Genomic DNA, 26,312 nt, shown 5'->3' with positions numbered 1-26,312 from the left:
CTGTTTGACGATAGCTTCCGAGGCTACCGATGCGATCGTAGTGTTGACAACAGTACATGTTCCCGCGGTGGAGGTGTGTTGATTGCGTGCTCTCAGTCTCTGACGTCACGGGAACACACAACGGTGCATCCATCGCTTGAGCTAGTGTGCGTTGTAATACAACTAGGCAATTCCCGACTATTCATCATTGCTGCATACCTCCCGCCTAGACTTGCCGCAAATGCTGCCACGCTCCGTGAAATCGAAAACTGCATTCGCTCATTATGCTCAACTATGCCTCCCGGAGACGGTTTACTCCTGTTAGGAGACTTCAATCAACCTCTCGTCTCCTGGTCAGCCGCTCAGCATGATCCGGATTTGCCATTTCTGCATTATGAGCCACGTACGCGATCGGCTCTCTCCGCTCTGTTTATGGACGAGATGCATCATAGCGGACTTTTCCAGATCAATGGTCATCTTAACACCAGCGGATGCGTCTTAGACCTGGTGTTTGCAAATAATGCTGTTGCTTCTGTTTGCCTTCCGCTTGAACTTTGCCTCACCCCGCTGTTAGCAATTGACACCTATCACCCTGCGCTTGAGTTGGCCATCCCGCTACCACGAGAGGAATCAGCCGTTCCTGCGCTAATATCACGCCTTGACTACGCGCGGACGGACTTTAACAGGCTCCTGCCGATGATCGCCTCGTTCGCGAATGTCTTCGATTGTTCCCGTTACGCCACTCTTGACCTCGCTGTGAAAGATTTTGAGCGGTTCATGTTGCAAGCCCTGAATGAATGCACGCCGGTGAAACGACCTAAACGGGCCCCCCTTGGGGTGACAGAACGCTGCGCAGGCTCAAAACGGCTAAAGCTGTCGCGTATCGCGATTATTTGTTGCGTAGGTGTCCCGCTGCATTGCGCAACTATAATACTGCGCACTCTCTCTATCGGCGCTATAACAGGTTCCGCTACCTGGGGCACGTACGGCGTACGGTTTTGCGCTGCCGCGGCAATTCACGTGTACTGTGGAACTTCGCAAACAATCGTCGGAAATCCTCTGGTTTTCCTAGCTCCGTCAGTTACAACGGGCGCAACGGCAACAATCCGTCTGCAGTATGTGATATTTTTGCCTCGCGCTTTGCCGCCACCTTCCTTCCAGCTGTAACTGATGAGAGGCAGATAGCCGACGCATTATCAAACGTACCGGTGGATGCTATGGCCCCAAACTTGCCGATCATCGATGAGTATTCAGTCTCGAAAGCGATTGACAGGCTGAAATCTTCGTTTGCTCCAGGGCCTGACGGGATCCCGGCTTCCACGCTTAAGCGTTGTGGTACGACCATCGCGCCTATCCTGGCCTCGATTTTTCGCGACTCGCTGCGTTCGGGCATCTATCCTGCCTGCTGGGAAACTTCGTGGCTTGTTCCAGTGCACAAAAAGGGGGACAAATCAAATGCATGTAATTACCGTGGCATTACATCGCTTTGTGCCTGCGCTAAGGTCTTCGAGCTCCTGGTGTACGAACCTCTCCTCGCAGCTGCCTCGAACTACATTAGCACAGCTCAACATGGATTTGTCCCTCAGCGTTCAACCACCACCAACCTGGTTGAGTTCGTTAGCCTCTGCCACAGGACCATCGATGCCGGCTCGCAGATCGACGCAGTCTACACGGACATCAAGGCTGCCTTCGATAGCGTTCCGCACGCCTTGCTGCTCGCAAAGCTCGAAACGCTTGGTCTGCCTGTGCAGCTGCTGGCCTGGATGCGCTCCTATCTTGCTGGTCGCACATACTGCGTGAAGATGGGACCCCATACGTCGCGCCGTATCGATGCTTCTTCGGGGGTGCCGCAGGGGAGTAACCTTGGACCGCTGCTGTTTGTCATTTTCCTGAATGACATAACACGGTTGCTCCCTCCTGACGGCCACCTACTGTATGCAGACGACGCGAAGCTGTTCCTGCCTATCCGTGACCGGTCAGACCAACTCCGCCTTCAAGCCACTCTAAGTGCCTTCCAGTCATGGTGCTCTTTGAATGGTCTTGAATTGTGCGTCGAGAACTGTGTTGTCGTTACGTTTGCGAGAAAGCGGTGCCCCTTAGTGTATGACTATGCGTTAAATGGATCTACCATTGGGCGCAAAAGCTGTGTCACGGATCTAGGAGTGCTCCTTGACGAAAAGTTGAGCTTCCACGACCAGCTAGAGCACGTTGTCACTAAGGGTAATCAATTGATCGGCTTACTAAAACAAATAGCACGAGACATCACTGACCCGATTTGCATCAAGACGCTATACTGTGCTTTGGTGCGACCAGTGTTAGAATACGCTTCAGTAGTATGGTGGCCTACAGCTGCTCGTCCCCTAGCTCGTTTAGAGTCGATCCAGCGCAAATTCACGCGGTTCGCTTTGCGCTCCTGGAGTATCCAACTTGACTATGAGGGACGCTGTGCGTTGCTTGGCATCGAGACGCTGAAGCAGCGGAACTGCAACGCTCAGAGGCTGTTTGTCGCGGGACTTCTTGACAATCGGATCGACTCGCCCGCGCTTCTTTCGAGGCTCAACATGTATGTCCCGCCGAGATCGCTCCGAGCTAGATCGCTACTTGACGTGGAGGAACGCCGCACTCGCTTTGGCTCCTCTGATCCGTTTATTCTTATGTGCCGTGAGTTTAATGTTATTTGTGATCGTCATCAACCTGACATGTCGCGCACCGCATTGTTAAATAGTATTCGTGTCGTGCGACCTTTTACATGTTAATTATGTTACTTAAGACTAAGCGTGACAAATGAATGACTGAAATGTGACTAAGTTATAATGAATGATTGTAAATGAATTCGCTTCAAGTGGGCCACTTGCGGTCCGTTGCATTTTAATTAATAAATAACAAATAACAAATAACAAATAACAAGCATTATTCATAGAAAAGCTAAAATTGACAGGATTAGCGAGTTTATAGAAAAAAATCAATATTAAATATCGATCTAAATGCACAAATAGTGGCATACATACACTACAAAACCTCATCTAAACCGATACTTCTATTTGTAAATACTACCTTTTTTTCTCTTTCTCCCTAATTGCAAATCACAATATGAATTAGTTCCCCTAGTGTAGTTTATAAAAGAATAAGTTAGTACATAGTTTAGAAAATATAGCCAAATTAAGAGTTTTTTATAATTTTTCCTCCATCAATACGTCAAATTCATTTAACATCAGAAATAGTGTCCACAATGCCAAGTGCAATAAAAATCAACGAAATATCGCGTTATGGAAACTCCGGTACCGATGTAAAATACTAAATTGTAATTCAGGATTAATGTACATCTAAGAAATAAATACAAATGAATGAAATGAATGAATACGCTCCACACTGCTGCTAGAATTATACCGGGTTTACCAGCATAATAAACAACTGTCCACTTGTTTATAACAATAGTCGTTTTGAATAGACACCGCTGTCTACCACTTGCTCACACGTCAGATGGTGTAAGCTACTCTGTCCATTTCAATAACACAATTTTCGCATTCGATAAGCAACTGTCAGATTCGACACAGTTTATTTTGTTTTGACAAATTTGGCAAAACAAAACATTTTCAAACACGTTTCTTTTATTCAAGAAATATGCAGTATAAACCATACATTTCAATAAATCAAAACATTAATTTTGTTAGTTATACAACAACCACAAGAAACCGTGCCGAATCCGACCGTTGTGCAATCGAAGGCGAAAATTGTGTTATTGAATTGGACAGAGTAGCTTACACCATCTGACGTGTGAGCAAGTGGTAGACAGCGGTGTCTATTCAAAACGACTATTGTTATAAACAAGTGGACAGTTGTTTATTGGACTGGTAAACCCTGTAATAGAAAGAACGATCGGAGTGTTGAAAAGTCGATTCCGATGTCTTTCCGGGCATAGAGAGCTTTTGCATACAGCAGTAAAATGCCTTAAAATTATTAATGTATGTTGTGCGCTACACAATATGTGTTTAAATTATCGTGTAAACTTTTAAATAAATACTCTTCATTGCATTCAAACTAGGGTTTAAAATTCACCTTTTAATTCTCTTGATTTTAATTCATATCGTCGTATTACTTAAAATCTAATGTTATTTAAAAACTTGTAAGGAATTCAAAAAATAAATTATTTTGTTTTCAAAACATTTAAGCATAAAAAATATCATCCGTTTTGTATAGCTTATTAACTAATTAACTATAGCTTGCGATACCATTACGAAAACTAACTTATGTTAAGAGTAAATAAAATGATTGAGTTTTAAAAGCTCTCACGTTGTTTGCATCTACATGCACAATTGCACTGGCTTTGTTTTATGATATCACCCAAACTGGTTATTGCTTGTAATATTTCCTGATTAGTTTTAACGATTTTCTCGGTGAGTTTTTGTGTTTCTTATAATATATCTGTTTGCCTTTCTGCCATATTGGTTAATTTATCAGAGCGTTGCTTTAGCTTTTTCTGGAGTGGTTGTTGCGGAATTTCTTCATCGCTCTCCTCTATTGAGCAGTGTGGTGCTGGGTTCACAGGTAGTTTTTCTGTTGTTTGCTTTGGCTTGTAATTATTGAGTTAAGCTTAATAAAAAGGAATAAATCCAACAAACGCAGTGGTTCCGTTCTGGCTGACGGTCTAAGCTCAACTACAAAGTTCATTTATTGTCTGATCAAGATATTTACATGGTACAAAACAAGGTAACAAAATAAAGAAAGGTGTGAACGCAAAGGTTAGTTGTTATGTATGTGAACGCAGGATAAGTGACAGACGTCAACAGCTGTCATCCAAGCAGACCACGCCGCTTGCGTACGCGCTTTTTGGACTTCTTCTTTTCTCTCCGATTGCCATTGTTATCGCGTATAAAACGAATTGTGTAAACCCGAAGTATTTTTCTAATAAACCAGTGAACTCACAACAGTAAATACAGAACATTTGGTGTCAGAAGTTCCGGATTTACGGTCCACAGTCTGTAACGTACATTACCCTTGTGAGAGATTCACTGTGAGAAGAAAAACTTACTTGAAAATGACGACACTAGATCCATCGTCTATGGCTGCGCTATCCCACATGATCGCGGAAGCCCTAAAAACAGCCATCGGATCAGCGGCAGGGGAAGCACACCAAGATGCAACACCCTCGACGTTACGGGCACCGTCATTTTCTCATCCAGCTTATCGTACCACCGAAGGGACCGTCTGCGACTATTTCGACCGAATGGAATGGGCCCTGCAGCTGAACGGTATCCCTACCGAAAAGTACGCCGATTACGCGAGAGTCCACATGGGAGCCGAGTTAAACAACGCGCTAAAGATCCTGATTGCACCGAAGCTACCGCAAGAGATTCTGTACAAGGATCTCCGGAAAACGCTCGAAACGCATTTTGACAAACAGCGCAATAAGTTTGTCGAAAGCATCAAGTTCCGGCAAATTACGCAGCAGCAAGGGGAAAGCATCGCAAAATTCACACTACGCCTGAAGCAGGGAGCTGCTCATTGTGATTACGGAGAGTTCTTGGACCGCATGCTCATCGAACAATTGCTACACGGACTTATGGAACGTGGTATTTGCGACGAGATTATCGCAAAGAATCCAGTAACATTTAAAGATGCATGTGAGATCGCCAGCACGCTGGAAGCAACACACAACACCGCGCAGGAGGTTAACGCAGGGATGCCGTCCGTCGAATCAACGAATAAGTTGGGTTACGAGCAGCCGAAGACAAAGAAGACACCTGCATCTCGTGCTACGTCGAAGCCCAGCAAGTCAACGCGGCGAGAAACGTCCCAAGGTAAACCAACACAAGGTACAACAAATCCAGGTATGTGCAATGGTTGTGGTGGAAACCACCTCCGAAATCAATGTCGTTTTCGTGATGCTCGTTGCAACACGTGCAACAAAAAGGGACACATTTCTAAAGTGTGTAGATCTCGGAAAACTAACCACGATGAAGATTCTATTAATCCCGTAAACACCCGCCCAGAAGCCTCCATCGATTACGTACAAACGCTAAATGCCCTACAAACAACTTCGCCATCCGGGAAGAAAATGGTAGAAGTTACGATCGATGGACATCCTTTACACATGGAGCTTGACACAGGAGCCCCATGCGGTATTATTTCGGAAGCAAAGTTAAAAACAATTAAAAAACAATTCCGCTTACTTCCATCCGAACGACAGTTTTCTAGCTATTCAGGTCACAGCATCACCTGTTTAGGACGTTTGCCAGTTAACGTAGCCATGGGGTCTGCAAATAGAAAACTAAACGTTTATGTTGTTTCGGGAACATCCGAGCCGTTATTCGGTAGAGAATGGATCGCGCAGTTTTCAGATCAAATCGATATAAATTTCATGTTTGCTCCTAATGTTTCTGTCCAATCAGTCACTGACACAGAACCATCAGCCATTCAAAAATCGAAACTCAATGATCTTTTGGAAAATTTTCGAGAAGTTTTTAGCGATACCCCTGGAAAGCTAATTGGTCCTCCGGCAAAAGTACATCTAAAGCCTGGCGCCACACCTATTTTTTCTAAGGCTAGAGAGGTGCCACTTTCTCTGCGAGAGCGTTACGCAGCAGAAATCAACAAAAAGATTGCAGCAGGCTTTTACGAACGAGTTGACTACTCCAAATGGGCTTTACCCACACACATCGTTGTTAAAAAGAACGGGAACATCAGAATTACGGGTAATTACAAACCGACTGTTAATCCTCGTATGATAGTCGATGAACACCCCATCCCGAAGGTCGAGGACATTTTTAACAAACTCAAGGGAGCTGCCTTCTTTTGTCATCTCGATGCATACACCCACCTTCCTATAGACGATGATTTCAAGCACGTCCTTACGCTAAACACTGTTACACATGGTCTCATCCGACCGACCAGAGCAGTGTATGGAGCCGCCAATATCCCAGCAATATGGCAAAGGCGTATGGAAAGCGTTCTGCAAGACCTAAACAATGTGGTCAATTTTTACGACGACATAATCGTAGCCGCAGCCAATTTCGACAACCTGCTCGAAACCCTCAAAGGTACACTACAGAAACTGAAAGATAACGGACTCCGGCTTAACCGAGCGAAATGTGTATTTGCTGTTCCTTCGTTAGAGTGTCTTGGTCACAAGATCGATCGCCATGGGTTGCACAAATCCGACAAACACATTGCCGCAATCCGTGATGCTCCACGTCCAAACACCCCGAAAGAGCTGCAGCTATTTTTAGGCAAAGCTACCTATTACAGTTCGTTCATTCCGAACCTTTCAACACGAGCTCGTAGCTTACGTGATTTGCTCACAGCGCAGACATTCGAATGGAATGACGACGCGGATGAAGCCTACCAAGATATTAAGGAAGCGCTAATCTCACCGCAAGTCTTGGTACAATACGATCCTACACTTCCCGTTATCTTAGCCACGGATGCCAGCAAAACCGGTTTGGGAGCCGTACTATCACACCGATTGTCTGACGGAACGGAACGCCCCATAGCTTATGCTAGCTGCACGATGTCCAAAACAGAGCAAAAGTATCCGCAGATAGACAAAGAGGCGTTAGCAATCGTGTGGGCAGTGAAAAAGTTCTTTCACTATTTGTATGCACTTAAATTTACTTTAGTGACGGACCATAAACCGCTAACACAAATTCTACACCCCGAGAAATCCCTTCCAACGTTGTGTATTAGCAGAATGGCGAATTATGCTGACTACTTGGCACACTTCAACTTCGATGTTGTATTCAAGCCTACGAATCTCAACACGAACGCTGACTACTATTCGAGAATCCCGAACAATTCTAATGTCAACCAATTCAAAGACGAGGGAAGAAGCTCAGGCGACGATTTTGAACAATTTGCGCATGTCCAAATCGAACAACTGCCAGTAAGAGCAGAGCACATTGCTCGAGAAACACGCAAAGATCCTCACCTAGGAAAAATCCTTCAACACCTTGAGCAAGGTCAAAACCTCGGACAATATGGATACAAAGCACCCGAATCGAAGTACACAATCGCAGCCAACTGTTTACTCTTTGAGCACCGAGTAGTCATACCAAGCACACTACGTCAAGCCATTCTTAACGATTTGCATGTGGCACACTTCGGCATCGTTATGATGAAAGCCTTAGCCCGATCATATGTCTACTGGCCCGGCATCGACGCCGATATAGAGAAAACAGCTAAGGAGTGTCACGCATGTGCTCGTTATGGACCAACACCTCCCAGGTTCGACAGCCATCACTGGGAGTATCCGAGTGCTCCCTGGGAGCGCATCCATATTGACTTCGCTGGTCCCGTATGCAACACTATGCTGTTAATTGTTGTCGACGCTTTTAGTAAATGGGTCGAAGTCAAGCCCACAAACACTATAACTTCAGCAGCAACAATTAAAATTCTAGACGAACTCTTTGCAACGTATGGAGTACCGATCACCGTAGTATCCGATAACGGTACTCAGTTCACCGCAAAGGAGTTTAAAGAGTTCCTGCAAAAGAGTGGAGTCAAATATCACAAACTCACCGCACCTTACCACCCAGCAACCAATGGACAAGCCGAACGTTATGTCCAAACGGTGAAAAATGGTCTCAAAGCTATGGGAACAACAAGCGCTAACCTCACACGCAACTTAAACACATTCCTACAGCATTTCCGTAAAACTCCACACGCCGAGACGAAAGACTCTACAGCCAAACTGTTTCTTGGACGAAACATTCGTACTCGACTCGACCTCGTGAGACCACAAGCTGTTCACGCCAGTGTCTCCGAAAGACAAAAAGCCCAGTTCCGGCCTGTGTTTCGAACTTTGCCACCTGGACAGTCCGTCTACGTACTATCAGGCAACACGCGCATGGACAAGTGGATTCCGGCTACCATCTTCGCCCGTTTGGGAGACCTACATTACGATGTGTTGTACAACGGTCAACATTTGAAGCGGCACATTGATCAAATTCGACGGTTTGAAATGAAGACCAACGATGAAGAAGAAAGTTCTTCAGCGGCAATCTCACCACCGGTTGCAACGACTACCACATCGACACCACTAGCTGTATCTTCAAGTACCGCTACTAGAAGGCTTCGTTTCTATGGCCACGCAGCACCGTCAGCCCCAGCAGAACCAGAGCAGGTCGTAACAGCTGATGACGATTTGGAGGATGAGACCTTCTCAACACCACCTTCCAGCCCACAACCACCAGGAAACGTGTCAACAACTTTGCGTCGTTCGACCAGACTCCGGCAGCCGCCCAAGAAATTTTCTCCCTAGAAGCATCTTTATTAAAGCAGGGAGGAAATGTTATGTATGTGAACGCAGGATAAGTGACAGACGTCAACAGCTGTCATCTAAGCAGACCACGCCGCTTGCGTCCGCGCTTTTTGGACTTCTTCTTTTCTCTCCGATTGCCATTGTTATCGCGTATAAAACGAACTGTGTAAACCCGAAGTATTTTTTCTAATAAACCAGTGAACTTACAACAGTAAATACAGAACATTAGTATAAACGTAAGGTGTTCACACTGCTGTCAGATTAGGCGTCGGTGCAAACTCCAACACTCCTCCTCACCGACGACTCCATCGTACAACTACTCGATATTGAGCAGTTTACAAAATAACTCGTGCTTTTGCGGTCCCAGCGGTTTGGTCATGATGTCCAGCCAAGGTAATGATAGTCGACAATATTCCAGGGTAATCTCGTTCCTTTCGCACAACTCCTGCACGAAACGTTCTTTCGTGTCGATGTGTTTGGATCTGCGATGAGTTCTTTTTGGCTTCACGAATGCCAAACACCCTTGGTTGTCTTCTTTGATGACTGTAGGATTTGATGTGCTTTCTCCAAAATCTCGAAGCAGCTTTCGCAACCAAATCGTCTCCTGGCATGCTTTTGACAATGCCACGTACTCGGCCTCCATAGATGATAGATATAACTCCTCCGCAGTACATGAACACGAATCCCGACGTTGAGCGCCGGCTCTCAATGTCTCCAGCCCAATCAGAGTCAGAGTATCCACACAGCCCTTCATTTTCAGCACCACCAAGTCGCAGATAATTCTCTTTAGTTCCTTTCAAGAAACGCAGTACTCGTTTAGCTGCATTCCAATCAGTTTTGGGTAGGTTGGGTAGGATTCTTCTTCTGTTGATGTGGCTATGAGCATATCGTCTACGTACACAAGCAAGAAGATCGAATTGTTATTTGTAGACTTTACATACATGCATTGATCTGCCGGAGAAGCTTTAAATGCTAGTTTGGCTAACACGTCGTTTAATTTTCGATACCAACAACGAGCAGATTGGTGTAATCCATAAATGCTCCGTTTAAGCCGACAAACTAGCTCCTCCTGCCCGTTTACTGCGAAACCAGGTGGTTGACGCATGTAAATTTCTTCGCTTAGTGTTCCATTCAAGTATGCCGTTTTTACGTCCAGATGGCGTACTGTCATTTTTCGTTTACAAGCAACAGTGAGAAAAGTTCGAAATGTCGAGTGATTTGTCACTGGAGCATACACGTCACTATAATCAATGCCAAATCGTTGCATATAACCTTGTGCTACAACACGAGCTTTGTACTTAACTATTTCATCTTGCTCATTTCTTTTGATTTTAAATACCCATCTTGAACCAATGGCTTTACGTCCCTTAGGGAGGGGTACCAATTCCCATGTGCCAATCTTTTGATGTGATTGCATTTCGGACGCCATGGCTTCACGCCACTCTGCTTCTTTCATGGCCTCTTCTACATTTAAAAGTTCTTCACGAGCACACGAAGCTACGCCAGCTGCGTACTCTAAAACATAATCTTCAAGGTACGGAGGCGGTCTTGTTACTCTTTCTGGGCGAGCATTTTCATCTGTTTCTGTAGTTTCTGTGTTTTGGATCTCCTCCTTTCCTGATGCCCCTTCGCTTGTCTGTGCGATTACCGTTTCGTCATTGTCATCGCTTGCATTCTTTTGAGAACGTGAAACTAATGAAACTTCTACAAAGCTGTTTCTATTTTCATGTTCGATGAACCGGGCGTCTCGACTTATTGTTATGTCGTCAGTTTAAGGATTCACAAATCTATAAGCTTTATGCTCTGAGGAGTATCCAACTAGTTTTAGCTTTATAGCTCTATCATCTAACTTATTTCGTTTCACTTTCGGCAAATGAACACAAGCGTCACTACCAAAAACGCGTATGTGTCTTAAGTCCGGCTTACGATTCCACCATAGCTCATACGGTGTTTTGTTAACGGATCTAGATGGTAAGCGGTTCTGCATGTATGTTGCCGTCAACATCGCCTCACCCCAAAAACGTTTATCCATACCCGAATCGATCAGCATACAAGTAGCCATCTCGGTGATCGATCGATTCTTTCGTTCTGCCACGCCGTTGGATTGAGGGGAATAGGGTGTTGTGAACTGAGGCTTAATTCCATTATCAACGTAAAATTTTCGCAACCTTGTGTTGTCGAATTCCCCTCCACGATCAGAACGAATAAAACGAGGTTTTCTGCCGAAAATATTTCCTACCCACTCTACGTATTCGATTATTTTCTCCGTGGCATCTGATTTCTTCTGCAGTAAACAAGTTACGGTAAATCTGCTAAAATCATCGACTATATGCATAACATACCTGTTGCCACTCGGTGTTAGTGTTTCCATCGGACCACATACGTCTGTGTGCACGATGTCCAACACCTTCGTCGACTTCCTGTCGGTCACAGCTGGGAAGGGGGCTCTGGTAGATTTCCCCTGAGGGCAGCACTCGCACACCAGTTTAACTCCGCAATCGATGATCTTCATCCCGGTGCCTAGCTGCTCCTTGTTGATTCTCTCGATGGCTGCCCAATCGCGGTGTCCCAGACGCCGGTGCCACTGATGCTGACAATTCTGATGTTGGTCGCTGGCTGCTCTCATGGACGACTCCGCCAATTGTAGATAGTACTGACCATTGTACCGTACGCCAGTTGCTACGATGGTTCCATGCATGTCCATAATTTTGCACCCTTCGCAGTCGGATATCGCACTCATATTTTTCTTCGCCAGGCGATCTACTGAGATTAGATTTGCTTCTAATCCGGGCACATATTTCAAGTCACTGAAGGTAATGTGCCGCTTCTCCTGATTACCATCAATCACAGAAATAACCGCTTTTCCTTCTCCGAGAACCCTTGTCTTTTCACCATTTGCGAGCGTTATAAAACCTCCAGCAAATTCGTTCAATTCGGTGAAAATGGCTTTGTCGTTGCACATATGAGCACTGGCACCGCTGTCGATAATCCAAGCGTTGCTGCACCCACCGTTAACAACAAACGCTGTTCCAGGAACATCGCTCAATACAGTCTTCGCGTTGCCATTGTTCTTACTTTGGTTTTGTCTCTTTTTGCAATTTGCCATGATATGGCCGGGCTTCTTACAAAAATTGCAAAGACGGGGAAGACGGTGTCGATTATTTTCTGCTGAGCTATGTGCTTTGTCGCTCCTATTGTTTGAGCCACACTCACGTTCGATCCTGCGCTGGTTTTCATCCGCTATTTTCGATCGCACCAATTCCACAGAAATGTCGTCATCCGACAAACAATCGAGTGCTGTCACTAACGTATCATACGATGCGGGAAGGCTACGAAAAATCATGCATATTTTCGTGTCGGTGTCGAGAGCCATTCCAGCTGCACTCAAGCGATCGAATAATTCGTCGATTTTAAATGCTGTTCAACATCACCATGCTCTGCCAGGTTCAACGCGCAAAGTTTCTTCAGTAGTGAAAATTTTACTGATCGCGTATTTTTCTCGTGATGTTTCTTGAGAGCATTGAAAACGTCATGTGCCGTTTCCTTGTTTTTCACTAATGGGAGCTGATTGTCTTCCAGTGATAAGATGATAGTTGCCTTAGCGTGCCTATTGTCGGACATCCAAACATCATCTGCTTTGTTCTTAGCCTCCGGTTGCTTCACCATAACCTCCCAAAGATCATCACGCTGTAGCAAGTTTTCTATACGCACTTTCCAAGTGCTCCAATTTGTTGCGTTTAGTTTCGGGAACGACATTTTGCTGTCCAACATTTTGTATTCAGTACTGCTCGTAGCTGCTTAGCACTGTGGATTTCTATTCGGAAGCGCGACCGAATTCACTCGCAATTTTTTACACACGTACTCGACTCTGACTGGTCAAGATATTATTCAGCAGAAATTACGCAATTAGCCTCTAACTGGGCCCATAACCTGTTGAGTTAAGCTTAATAAAAAGGAATAAATCCAACAAACGCAGTGGTTCCGTTCTGGCTGACGGTCTAAGCTCAACTACAAAGTTCATTTATTGTCTGATCAAGATATTTACATGGTACAAAACAAGGTAACAAAATAAAGAAAGGTGTGAACTCAAAGGTTAGTATAAACTGTAAGGTGTTCACACTGCTGTCAGATTAGGCGTCGGTGCACACTCCAACAGTAATATGGCTGCTGTTCATAAATGTCGCTCTCGATTCCGTCGTTTAAGTTGCTAACATTTCGGGCATTTGTGTCGATATTTTCTACGCCATAATGATCACCAAAATGATCTTCATCCTGTTGTTGGTAGCATAATATCGTTGCAATTCTTTCTTCCAGGGGAGAAAATGGAACTTCGGTACTTGGCCCTCCTCCAGTTGCTGTATAGTTCTGTTTGTTTTTGAACCATATCTTTTTTGTTGCATATTTACAGTTTTTCCACACCTGAAAATTTAATTTTTTTGTTAGTTTCTTTAGAAAAAAAAACATTCACAAAATATATAATCTAACTGTTATCCATTCTTTAATCGATAATTCTGGTGGCCCTGCTGCATTTAAATCGGTTGTCAATTTCTCCCTAAACTCCGTTTGCTTTTCTTTCACGAATCCTTTTGCTATATCAGGTCTTTGCTCAAGCCGTGTAATAAGCATCTCAAATTGCATTTTGTTGGTGTTTGTACGGGAATTCCTTTCAGTAGGTTTATAAAGAACTAGTAATTAGTCAAACCTGTTTAAATATAGCAGTATAACAATTACACATATACTTATATAATATATCTTTGATTTTATTTGCACCGTAACAATCGAAGTCTATCACATAGCCTTTGGAACAGAATGTGTAAATATATTGCACTTTTGACAGATACTGGCATTGATCCAAGGCATATGAAAATGAGGAGGTTATACTTTTCAGGCATTGATTCAAGGTATACAAAAATAGGAGGTTATATCGTTCATTACAAATTGTCACTTCACAACATGACTTAACCGTATCAATACACGATGCGCAACCTCAGATTGCGCATATATTCGTTTTATCAAAACAAATGTCATTTCGCGAAGCCAACCCTGAGCTATAAACGTCATTTCCATACAATTTCAGATTGCGCCAAGATTACGCATAAATTTTCAAGATTATATGTCCGAGATATATAAATATTTTTTGACAGATAAATATATCAACCCAAGCTCCCGACCACGCTGGTTTTCGCTGGTCTTTTCGGGGATAATTCGTTAACGAATTATCCCCGAAAAGACCAGCGAAATACAGATCATTTTCGGGGATAGTGAACACACGTGAAGGATGAACCCATGCAAAAAAGAGCTAAAAATAGAAATGAACATTCGGATTCATTCCCTTCCCTCATATTCCAATTCATGCTCATGCTTCATCCTTGATGCTACCAACCACATCGCTAATTTTACTTCGAATCACTTTGCCAGTTGCGCCACCATATTATTATTCATGATCGTGCTATTTGCTTGTTTTGTTGTATGAAGGGGTACTGATACTAAATGAATTTAAAGAAATAAATAAAACAATAAAAATAATAGATTGACTATTAAACACGCATTTCTAACAATGAGTAAAGGGGTCTGAAGTTACTGGAGCTACATGTTTTAAAAAGAAATCAAAACTTTAAATCATCAATGAAAACAATAAAAATGGAATTGAACTCATGTCGACCATGGTGCAAACATTACACCATTATCATTTGACCATTACTAGTTAATGAACAAGAATCGTTATCTATTAGTTTTAAACCCTTCAAATATAGCACAATGAACAAAGAGATGTCTAAAAGTTCATCGATGCGTGTGAGAGAGTAGAGCTGATGAATAGAAAGAGATGGCATGAGTTTATGTTCATTATCCCCGAAAAATTTCGCTCGGGAAACCGATCCGTTCGACAGATAAATATATGCGCAATCTGAGATCTCGCATCGTCTATTGCTACGATAGTGCAATGACTGCTAAAGGTAGTGGCAACCCTGATCGGATGCGATTTAATCGGATGAGATTTATATGGGATTTGACAGAAAATGTCGGCCGTGCGATTTCGTCCGATAAAATCGTCCGAAAAGTTTTGATAGGGTGGTAAATATCAACCTTCTAAATACAGGCGGTCCCCGAGATACACGGTACCTCTTATACGCGGATTCGGAGATACGCGGTTTTCTAAATTTGACAATTCTTTGAGCAAATTGTACTGATTTGACACATCAATTGCAAATTGCCAAATAATTTCCGTTTTGATTGAATGTTCAAAACTATTTCAAAAGGTTTAAAACAGTTATATTCAGTCAGAATCATATCAAATAATTCATAAAATGACTAAAACCGCCCCCTACTTGCAAAATTACACGAAAATTTGTGATATTTTAGCTGGAAATCACGAGATTCGACTTACGCGGAAATTCGAGATACGCGGTATTTTGCGGCCGTTTTCGGTCCCCATTAACCGTGTATCTCGGGGACCGCCTGTACATACAGCTTGCACTGATTCAATGCGATTTTATAGAACGAATTTTCTTTGGTATTTGACAGATCCCGTCGGACGTAGGATTCGTCGTCAGACGTTATCTGTCAAATCGCATATACAAATTTAACGGCATAAATTGTAATTTTAAACAGCCTGTAAGTATTTTATTTTGATTTTTTTTAAACTTTACCACGTAATACGGACGTCACACGAAGCGTAAACTCAAAAAGTTTACGCGTAAACTGGGTTGCCAGGCGTAAACTTCATGTCAAAAAGATTTCAGGTCCGAGAGGGTGAAATCTTGGCGTAAACTTTGAGCGTAAACTTTTGACAGATAAATTTACCGCGCGCTTTTCATCGCACATGGTAAACAAACGAAAAACAAAAAGCGAGCGGTATGTATACAACTATTGTGCATGTTAAAAATAATCAGAAAATTAAATTTTTAAATGGTTTTAATATAATTTTAGCAATGGAAAACACAAAAAAAACAGTCCGGAACTACGCAAAACAGGTACTTATTTATAAAAGTAGCTAGATATCTCACTATACTGTATTTACATATTCGGTCCAACACCCACACGTTTATTATTTTTGTATAAGTGATATGTATACATTTATATATTTTTTAAGGATATCGAGCAAAGCTGTGCCGTGATAGAGGCAGTAAGTAAGCGTCCATCTTTATGGAATAAAAAGTTGGACAGCTATAAAAATCGAAACCTCCAAAATGATGGGTGGACGGCTATAGGTAGTGAGGTAGGGCTTCCAACTGCTGAAGCTAAAGCAGTGTGGAAAAACCTCCTCAACTCCTATAGGACGTACAGGAGTAAAGTGAAAAAGTCAAAGCATAGTGGGGCAGGTAAATTGATGATTAATTAAGGATTAAAAGATATATTATTTATATTATTTATATTTTCTTTTTCTTTTAGGCGCATCGGAGGTGTACGTGCCAAGATGGTTTGCCTATGAAGCCATGGCGTTCGTCGAGGACACGATGGAGGATGCGAACCATCAGGATACCGTATGTATAATATATGTTTGGTTTAAGTATATGTATGTTTAATTTAGTATTAATGTTTATTGGTTAATGTTTAATGTTCAATATTAACTTTAATTAATTGCTTTTAATACTTTAAAATTAGATTTTTTATAAGATTATAAACTATAAGAATATTGAGGTGATCCCGCGGCATTTCCGCGTAGGACGTTTACGCCAAGTAGAAGAAGAAGCCGGTCTCGTAGTTCAGTCGTCAACTCGTACGACATAAACAACATGCCCGTCATGGGTTCAATCCCCAAATAGACCGTGCCGCCATACGTACGATTGACTATCCTGCTATGGGGGGGATTCAATTAGTCACTGAAAGCCAAGCCCGCAAGTGGGTACAGGCAGGCCTTGACCGACAACGGTTGTTAAGCCAAAGAAGAAGAAAGAAGAAGAAGAAGAAACTTAGAATTAATTTAGCACCTAATTAATGTGAAACAGTTGAGCAAATGATTATAGCAGTAAAAGCTTTTCCGAATAGCTGATAGAGAGCTTAATTGAAATGATGAACGTATAAAGGATCAGGTTTCGTACGGCCAGAGCCTTTTATATGCAAAATGAATATCCTGGTATGGATAAATCAAAAAAGGTTTAATAATCGAGTCCATTAGAGGTAGTTCGGAACTAACAGAGGTCTAATATACTAATAATTTACTAATTTTAATTTATAGTTTATCATTTATTCGTTTTAAATACAGTGAGGTGGTGGAAAGAGCACATGCTCTAGTTTAGGCTATAACATAAAATAAACTTTGATAACTCCTGTACGCAAGAACATTACTGATGACTCAAATTATAGGTTACATATATAAAACAAGTTAAACGAAAACCACATATCATATAATTATCCAGGTTTTTGAATTGTCAGGGATGAATATAATAATAAACCATTACCACGACAATCGAACTATATAGTTCGTATAACAAAAATCAATATAAATGTATTGCTAAAACATAACTTGCTCAAAGATAATATCACAAACGTTATATGCGGGACGACGCGCATCTAAAGGGTCGATGCCATAGCAACACGAAGCTGTTCTGGTTCAAACGCGTAAGTGAATGGTAAATGGATTCAAATCCGAAAAATGGGTGCAGCGAGTTTGGCTAGAACTACCCCGCCACTACTCCATACCATTTGTAGTATACAACGAGCAATTAAAGTTATCTAAGGCCGCTAATATACAACTTGCGTTTTCGCGCCCGCGGAAACGCGTATAACAATCCAGCCATAGAAATGAAATGTCATTCGAACGCGCTACCGCGGTAACGCAGAGATGCTCATGCTGTATTTGTGGCCTAACATGCAGCGCAACAGAAATTCTGGCAACAGTGACACGCGGAGTGGAGATCTAATCGCCGTTGATTCTTGAATACTGTAAGCTGTCCTACATAATCACTAAAAGCGAGTAGTAGTTATGAAACAAACCATTTTAAAAGAACTCAAGTTTTTTCGATCTTTAACCCCTTCAGATAGAAAACGCAACATGACCAGTATCTGAAGAAGAAGGGAAACAAAGAAAAACAAATTCATTTCTTTCCAAGACCAAATGGGGATAATTATCTGTTTTGTTTCTTGTTTTATTATCTTAAACGATTGTTGTTCACGAAGTCCTTGGCCATGTGAATACGTATATCTCTCAGTGTATTAGAAGGCCGGGATGAAAAATACTCTAAAGGAGCCAACGTGTCATTACTCCTCCAATCACCTGCCACAAGCCTCCCGTCAACAACTCTATCAAATGCCGTTGCAGGAGCATACAAAGTTCTTGACGATCTTTTGCAGAGAAAATTATGCAAATAAATTGTAGTTAGTACAACTTCAGTAGCTTTTTCTGGTTGAAGTTGAATTGGGGTTTGGTATATCCAGAACCGATTGGATATGTGGCCTAAAGCATTTTCGGCAACCGTACGGCCACGAGAATGACGATAATTGAACACGCGTTCAATGCTGCCCGATGCATGTGTCCCAGGAAATGGACGGATACAATAATCCGAAAATGCAAACGCCTGATCGCCGAGTATAAAATACGGAACGTCTATTGCATACGGCACACGCAATGGCTTCGGCTCCGGAATATTCAACTGTTTGTTCTCGAATTTTTGATATAATCGAGTGTTTTTAAAAATTCCACCGTCAGAAATGCCTCCTTTGCCTCCAGCATCAGCACACAGGAAATTGTAGTTAGCATCAACTACAACCATTAACACAATGCTATTAAAACCCTTGTAATTAAAATATTCAGAGCCGCCGTGATTGGGTTTTCGAATACGGACATGTTTGCCGTCGATGGCACCAATTGCATGTGGAAAGTTCCAGCGTCGTTCAAATTGCTCAGAAATATCGAGCCATTCATGTCGCGAACACGGCGTCTGTAATTAAAAAGGAAGAAAACTTGTCTTAAATATCATCAAATAATCAATATATTCTTTTCATTTTGTAGTGGTATTATAGTATTCATAGGTGAAAAGTTATGTTTTTCTAACAGAACTATTCAATCCTTTTTTTCGATTTTTTTTCAGATAACTGTTCCACAGCCTCCAGCCCCATTTCCAGCCCCACTTCCAGCCCCACTTCCAGCCCCACTTCCAGCCCCACTTCCAGCCCCACTTCCAGCCCCACTTCCAACCTCACTCCCATCCCCACTCCAATTTCAATCTTCCCCGGAAGATGATTATTTCCTGGTCGGAATGGATGATGTTGAAATCATCCATTTCGATCATGAATATGAGCCTTCCATCCCTGTCCCTGGTCCCTCCTCATCACTCCCTGGTCCCTCCTCATCACTCCCTGGTCCCTCCTCATCACTCCCTGGTCCCTCCTCATCACTCCCTGGTCCCTCCTCATCACTCCCTGGTCCCTCCTCATCACTTCCTGGTCCCTCCTCATCGCTCCCTGGTCCCTCCTCATCACTCCCTGGTCCCTCCTCAATACTCCCTGGTCCCTCCTCATCACTCCCTGGTCCCTCCTCATCACTCCCTGGTCCCTCCTCATCATTTCCTGGTCCCTCAAATTCCACCCCGGTCAACCCAAGGAAAAAAAAGCGGGATAATGAGCTGGACGAGGTCCTCATAGGAAGCGTCAACCGGCTGATGGAGGAGACTCTTGCTGCCGCAAATAGCAGAGAGAACACGTTCGGCCGTATGGTGGCTGATTTTTTGCGGAGGTTTACCCCTCAGGAGCAGGATCGGGTAACCTCCAAAATTTTGCGACTCCTGCTTGAAGAAGAAGAATCGGTGATGGCTGCTCGGGCCAGTGAAGAAATGTAGGAGAAATAAATTTTGTGAATTTTGGTATAAAACGAATTTCAATCAATGTTATATAATCCCGGGATAACGGACTGGCAAACGAAGGGCGCGAGACTGTGAGAGGTTTCGGACAGTCCTGAGGCAGGCCAAGGCCGCAAAGCGGTTGTAGCGCCGGATAAGTAAGTAAGTAAGTTAAAATTTTAAATATATCATCAACTACAAAAACATGAATAAAATGTAGTAATATTAATGAGTTAACTATTAAGCAATACGGCAAAGCCGTCCCTCCTGAATAAAAAAATGAGTTAAGTAAACAATCATAATACTCCTGGTCTTACCTTAACATAGTCACGTAGAGCCTCTCGAATGCATTTACACACTTCCATTACTATTTGGGCAATGCATGGACGAGACACCTGTAATAAGGATCATTTAATATTTCTTGCTCTAGCAATGCTGAACTTCACTTACACGAAACATATACTGCAGGCCTGTAAACGTTTCGCCAGTTGCCATGTAACGCAACGCGATTAATACCCTTTCCTGGGTAGTAATCGCTTCCCGCATGTTTGTATCCATGCGCTCGATCATAGGACGAACAAGCCCCACCAAAAAGTCGAAATCTTGCCTATTCATGCGAAGGAATTTCAGCAGCATCGCACCTGTACGTTCGGCAGATACATGCTTTAGCACATCGTTTCCAATTTGCCGGCGCTCCATAAACAACGGTTGAACCCAATAGCAACGGCGATTTGCTGGCCGGCGACCGGCTTCCCTAGCTTCAGAAGCCTCTAACACTTTTTCAACTGCAGAGAGCCACGATTTGTTCATTAGTAGTGAGTCCATTTTATTATATTAAACTTTCTTCGACGTTTTTATAAAATATCAACACAACACACAATGGCATCCACATCAACAATCCGCCGGTAACAACGATTTGACAGCAAGTTTACGCATCAGCGCTATTGACCGACCAAAAACGCCGTCACACGAAGCGTAAACTTTTTGACAGATGTTTTGATCAAATTCCAAATTTACGCCAAAGTTTACGCTTCGTGTGACGTCCCTATAAGTTGGCAACCAGCATACCCGGGTATTCCATACATTTTGTATGGAGAATGACGTTTCTCTTCTTCCTCTTTTCGTATTGTGCTTATTTTCGAGTCAAATTCAAGCGATTCCAAATTTCAATTTGACCGTTATTTTTATAATAAAACGAAAAAACTTTATGTATAAATGAAATAGAAGAGAATATATGGTCAGCATTACTTGCTTACAGCATTAAAATATAGAAAGCATTGTTTACCTATGAAAATCGTTAATTTTTTGCATCAAAACGTGTGGAATACCCGGGTATGCCGGTTGCCAACTTACGTGTGTAAATCTGGTTGCCAACTCTACGGTTAAATAGTTTACAGAATGCACAAAAGCTTATCGTTTTCTTGTCTCGGTGTCTCTATTCGCAATGGCGCCATCGCTCCGCTGTGAGTTATGCAGCGCTCTGTCAAGGCACAGTTATACCGCGCTCTGACACTGCAACCTCGCACAACACAAACATCTATTTACAAATATACAACATCCTCCTTACACTAAAAAAAAATTAATACATAATGTAGTCTTTCATTCTAGACGGTAACGCTGCGTTACGTTTAGGACGAACTTGTTTTGATGTTATCGGTGTTTCAACAGCTAATGAAGCTTGGAAGGAATCGGGTGACTGAATGGATTGGTCTGCGTCGATGATTGCTTCTGATGTCGTACGTTCAGAGGATTCTTGCCTTGGCTTCAAATGGACTAACGTACGTCGATAATTTCGCCCATCTACATCGACGACATACGACCGTGAGCTAAAACGTTGAGAAACATATCTGTAGGGTTTAGGATAGACAAGGAAGTGATAGATAGAGAGAGATAGGACGAGCGTGAAAGATCATTCGAGATGACAGGAAATGCGAATAAACGTCAGTCGTGTTGGATTAATCAACGGAAGAGCATGACACCGTGTGTTCCTTAATTTCTTGAATCCGAAAGGTTGCTTTAAAGGATGGTGGCTTGGCCAGATCACGACAATATCCAGGTGACCATTGTTTTGTTATGTCTGGTGTTAGCTGCACAAAAACAGGTGAACCTATTTCGAGTTCTGGTAGTGTCCTTGTTTTCTTGTCATAATGCCTCTTTATCTTCCTCCGTTGATTTTCGATAGCCGCGGGTACGTTTGTGACCACTTTTGGAAGCAGATTGTTACTCGTGATGGGAACGCCACATTTGGTCGATCTTGAGAAGAGGCGAGCAGCAGGGCTTGATCCTATCTTATTTGGAATGTTCCTCCAGTTCAGTAGCGCTAACCAAAAATCGATTCCTGAATCTTGAGCTTTTTTAAGTAACCGTTTTGCGATTTTAAGAGCTGCTTCCGACTTTCCGTTTACCTGTTGATGGTGTGGTGCTGATGTTACGTGTTCAAAATCCCATTCTTTTGCAAAAAATGTCCTTTGTTTGTTTACGAAATTTGTTCCATTGTCCGTAACAATTCTCTGTGGTCTGCCATGTCGAGCAAAATTTCTTTTACATTTAGCAATGACAGACTGTGGTGACATATCCTTTAAAATGTCTACTTCGAAGAAATCGGAATAATGATCAACAGTAACTAGAAAATTTCGCTTTTTTCCGCGATATTCCGCAAAAAATACATCCATGGACACTATTTGGAAAGGATGTACTGGAATGATATGGGTCATCATTGGTGGATTGCGTTGTGAGTCTGCAAACTTTGCACACACATTACACTTGCTTATCACTTCCTTGATTTGACAGCTCATTCCGGGCCAGAAAAGATTAGCCCTGGCTAACTTCAGTGTAGCTTCAATGCCATTGTGGCTCCAGTGGCAACGATCAATGAGTTTATGACGTAATCTTTGGGGAACCAAAATGCGATCTCCTTTAAATATTTTATCATCTTGTACTGCAAGTTCATTACGAAATCCAAAATATTGTTTAATTATGTCTGGCACTTTATTTACGTTATCAGGCCACCAATTACGAATAAACTGTATCAATAATTGCATAGCTTGATCTTGTTTAGTCTCTTCTTCAATTTCTTTTAAACGAGTATCTGATACTTTCAAGAACTTCTGTAATGGGATATTTTCTATTTCGTCAAATATTCTATAGATATTCAGTTTCTTGTATTGGTCCCAAAGTTGACTTTCTACTTCTGGACCTCTTGACAACGCATCTGCAACTACATTATCCTTCCCTGTGACAAATTGTATCGTGAGGTTATATCTTTGAAGATTCAACAACATTCTCTGCAATCTACGGGGAGCTGTAATAATTGGTTTTTTGAAGATGTTGATTAGCGGTTTATGATCGGTCTTTACTATTGTGTTTTGATTACCGACAATTAGTTGATCAAAGCGAATGCATGCGAACAAAATGGCTAATAGCTCTTTTTCTATCTGAGCATAATTTTTTTCGGTTGAGGTTAACGTTCTTGATGCATAACCAATTACTGCGTTGTCTTGATACACCGCTACGCCGAGCCCAAAACCACTTGCGTCACATTCGATTACTAACGGTTGGTTCACATCATAGTATTTTAGAGTGCTGATATCAGTTACAAGAGATTTTACATAGTCAAACTCTTTTTGTTCCACTTCCGTCCATCGCCATGGTTGATCTTTTATGATAAGTTTTCTTAGGTTCGGTAAATTTGTGCTCAAATTCGGTATGAATCGGCTTAAATAATTCACCATTCCAATGAATATGTGGACTGCTTTGCTATCAGAAGGTGTTGGATAGTTTCGGATTGCCAATATTTTTGCTTCATCTGGTTGTAGACCTTGGTTAGTCAAAACATGACCAAAGAATTTAACCGAAGTTTGGCATAAATTTAACTTATCTCTGTTAAGTTTAACGTTACGTTCTGCTAGTCGGCAAAATGGTTTCTCTAGACATCTGTTATTTTTTATCAAAGCTTCCTCTAACGTTTCTCCTGTATCATAAATAAGCAAGTCGTCTGCTATGCACTCGACATTTTCCAAACCCTCTATTACTTCTTTCATTTTCCTTTGGAAAATTTCAGGTGCTGGAGCGATTCCGAACGGCATTATTAGCCAACGATATCTGCCAAATGGCGTCCAAAAGGTAGTCAATTTGCTGCTATCTTCGTCTAATAAAACATGCCAAAATCCTTTCCTTGCATCTACCGTCGAGAAAACTTTTGCTTTTTCCAACTCGGGAAGTATTTCATCAAATGTGGAAAACTGGAGATAGGGTCTTAAGAGAGCTTTGTTCAAAGGGATTGGGTCTAAGCATACTCGAATATTTCTTTTTTCTGGATCACCCTTTTGAATAATTACGATATTACTCATCCAATCTGTCTGGGCTGTTTCTTTTGCTATTATTCCATCCCTTTCTAGAGTTACTGACTCGGTTTTGAGCTTATCCCGCATTGCGATTGGAATACGTCTTGGTGGTTGTATAGATGGTGTGACGGACTGATCAACTTCTAAAGTGATTTCTCCTTCTAATTTACCATATCCCGAAAACAGTTCCTGGTTATGTTCAGCTATCTTGGGAGCTTTAGCTCGATAAATGCTGAGTAAATTCTTTTTATTAAAAATTGGTTCATGTACCGTAATACTATTACAGTATTTTATCAGACCTAATTCTCGACAAACCTTGGCTGAAAGTAATGGACAATGATCACCTTCCACAACTTGAAACACGATGTTGTAACATTTCCCGTATCTACGGCATGAATTGAATTTTGATTTCACCCATAACCTTTATAGGAAATCCACCAAACGCCTGTAGGCGTTTCTGTGACGACGATATGTTTAAGCTAGATTTCCACAGATCCCTAAGATGATCTTGACCAATAAGACATGTACTTGCTCCCGTATAAATTTCGCACAATACCTTTTTCCATTTGTTATCATATTTAAAAAGTAATTCAGCTTGTACATTCCCTCCGTTGTAAGAATTATCAATGACATTACCAACCATGTACAGTTCTTCATCCTCAGATGAGGTATCATTTATTGACGACATATCTTTCACTTCCTTTACCTTCAATGAGCGTTTTCGACAAACTTTTTCAAAATGGTTTTTTCCGTTACAGTTACGACACTTTTTTCCATAAGCCGGACAGGCACCCTTTATAAACTCTTGCTCATTTCCGCAGAATTTGCATTTTCTAAATTGAAGATTGTTTCCACGTTTATCGTTATGTTTGGTTATCTTGTTAACTGATGATTCACCATCTGTCGCATTTACTCTTTTCAATGAAATTTCTTCCACTCTACAAGTGTCCAATATTGTTTGTGTTGTTAAATCGGTCATACAAAGCATTTTCTGTCGCAAGTGGGGCCATTTATTGGCAGTAGCGAGTTTATACATTATTAATTCGTTATTAATTTGGCCCAATTTAGCTACTTTTGCTAGAAGTTTCAATCTTGTGGAAAATTCGTCAATAGATTCACTGCCCAATTGTTCTGCGTTAAAAAAATCCATTCGATCTAAAAGAATGTTCCTTTTCGGCACAATTTTCTTTCTTATCGCTCTCAAGGCTGTTTCTGGAGAGGCACGTTCCTCCTTAGTGAGCTCAAAGTTAAAGTACTTCTTTTTAGCTTCTTCACCGATAACCGATAGTAAGTAGCTCACCTTTTGTTCTCCCTGCGTCGTTGGCCAATTGTTCATTCCCGTAGCCTTCACGTAGTCATTCCAGCTTTTTTCGACGAAATCTAAATTCTCTTCTATATCTCCCTCTAACAATAGAGGTGATGGCATCGGTACTGATGGAACATGTAGCAACTCCTTGCTAGGGCCCGCTGTATTCTGGCTGTTTAGTTGTTTCATCATGTTTCCAATCACTTTCGTCTGGTGATCCAAAAATTGAGCAAACTGTTGCGCATCCATTTTTTAGTTCGTGATGCCGTCTCGAATCCAAAATGGCGTATTGTCGCTACTTGATGAAAGCTTTTCTCTCAGCTTATTTCTTTTCTCGTTATAAAACGGTTTACGACGATATAGATGACGTCGAACAATATTTCAACCGTTGACCACTTCTGACACCATGTTTTCTGTTAACTCTGACATTTATTTAACTTTCTTAAATAGTTTACAGAATGCACAAAAGCTTATCGTCTTCTTGTCTCGGTGTCTCTATTCGCAATGGCGCCATCGCTCCGCTGTGAGTTATGCAGCGCTCTGTCAAGGCACAGTTATACCGCGCTCTGACACTGCAACCTCGCACAACACAAACATCTATTTAAAAATATACAACACAATAAAATCGCATGCGAAGAAAAGATGCCACGGGC

At 42.1% G+C, this 26,312-nt stretch overlaps 1 protein-coding gene across 1 annotated transcript; it reads right to left on the bottom strand.

The window, feature by feature from the left end:
* Positions 1 to 18,287: 18,287 nt before the first annotated feature.
* On the bottom strand, positions 18,288 to 21,047 carry LOC125906576 (putative nuclease HARBI1). Its single transcript, XM_049606065.1, has 3 exons — positions 20,461 to 21,047; positions 20,328 to 20,405; positions 18,288 to 19,113 (listed from the first exon to the last, which is right to left on the bottom strand). Exons 1-3 carry the CDS (start codon positions 20,833 to 20,835, stop codon positions 18,325 to 18,327), a joined length of 1,242 nt encoding a protein of 413 aa, XP_049462022.1. The 5' UTR covers positions 20,836 to 21,047; the 3' UTR covers positions 18,288 to 18,324.
* Positions 21,048 to 26,312: the final 5,265 nt, after the last annotated feature.

Source organism: Anopheles coluzzii, chromosome 2 (genome assembly GCF_943734685.1).
Source record: "Anopheles coluzzii chromosome 2, AcolN3, whole genome shotgun sequence".
In the NCBI taxonomy this organism is placed as follows: Eukaryota; Metazoa; Arthropoda; class Insecta; order Diptera; family Culicidae; genus Anopheles; species Anopheles coluzzii.
Note: the sequence above shows the minus strand (reverse complement) of the source record. Positions and strands in the feature narration are given on the sequence as shown.

Bases quoted from the DNA above. Each gene is read 5' to 3' on its own strand.
- LOC125906576 (XM_049606065.1), bottom strand. From the start codon at position 20,835: ATGGACTCACTACTAATGAACAAATCGTGGCTCTCTGCAGTTGAAAAA. The intron at 20,406-20,460 runs GTAAGTGAAGTT...TCCTTATTACAG, and splicing joins GCCTGCAGTATATGTTTCGT to GTGTCTCGTCCATGCATTGC. The intron at 19,114-20,327 runs GTAAGACCAGGA...TTTTAATTACAG, and splicing joins CTCTACGTGACTATGTTAAG to ACGCCGTGTTCGCGACATGA.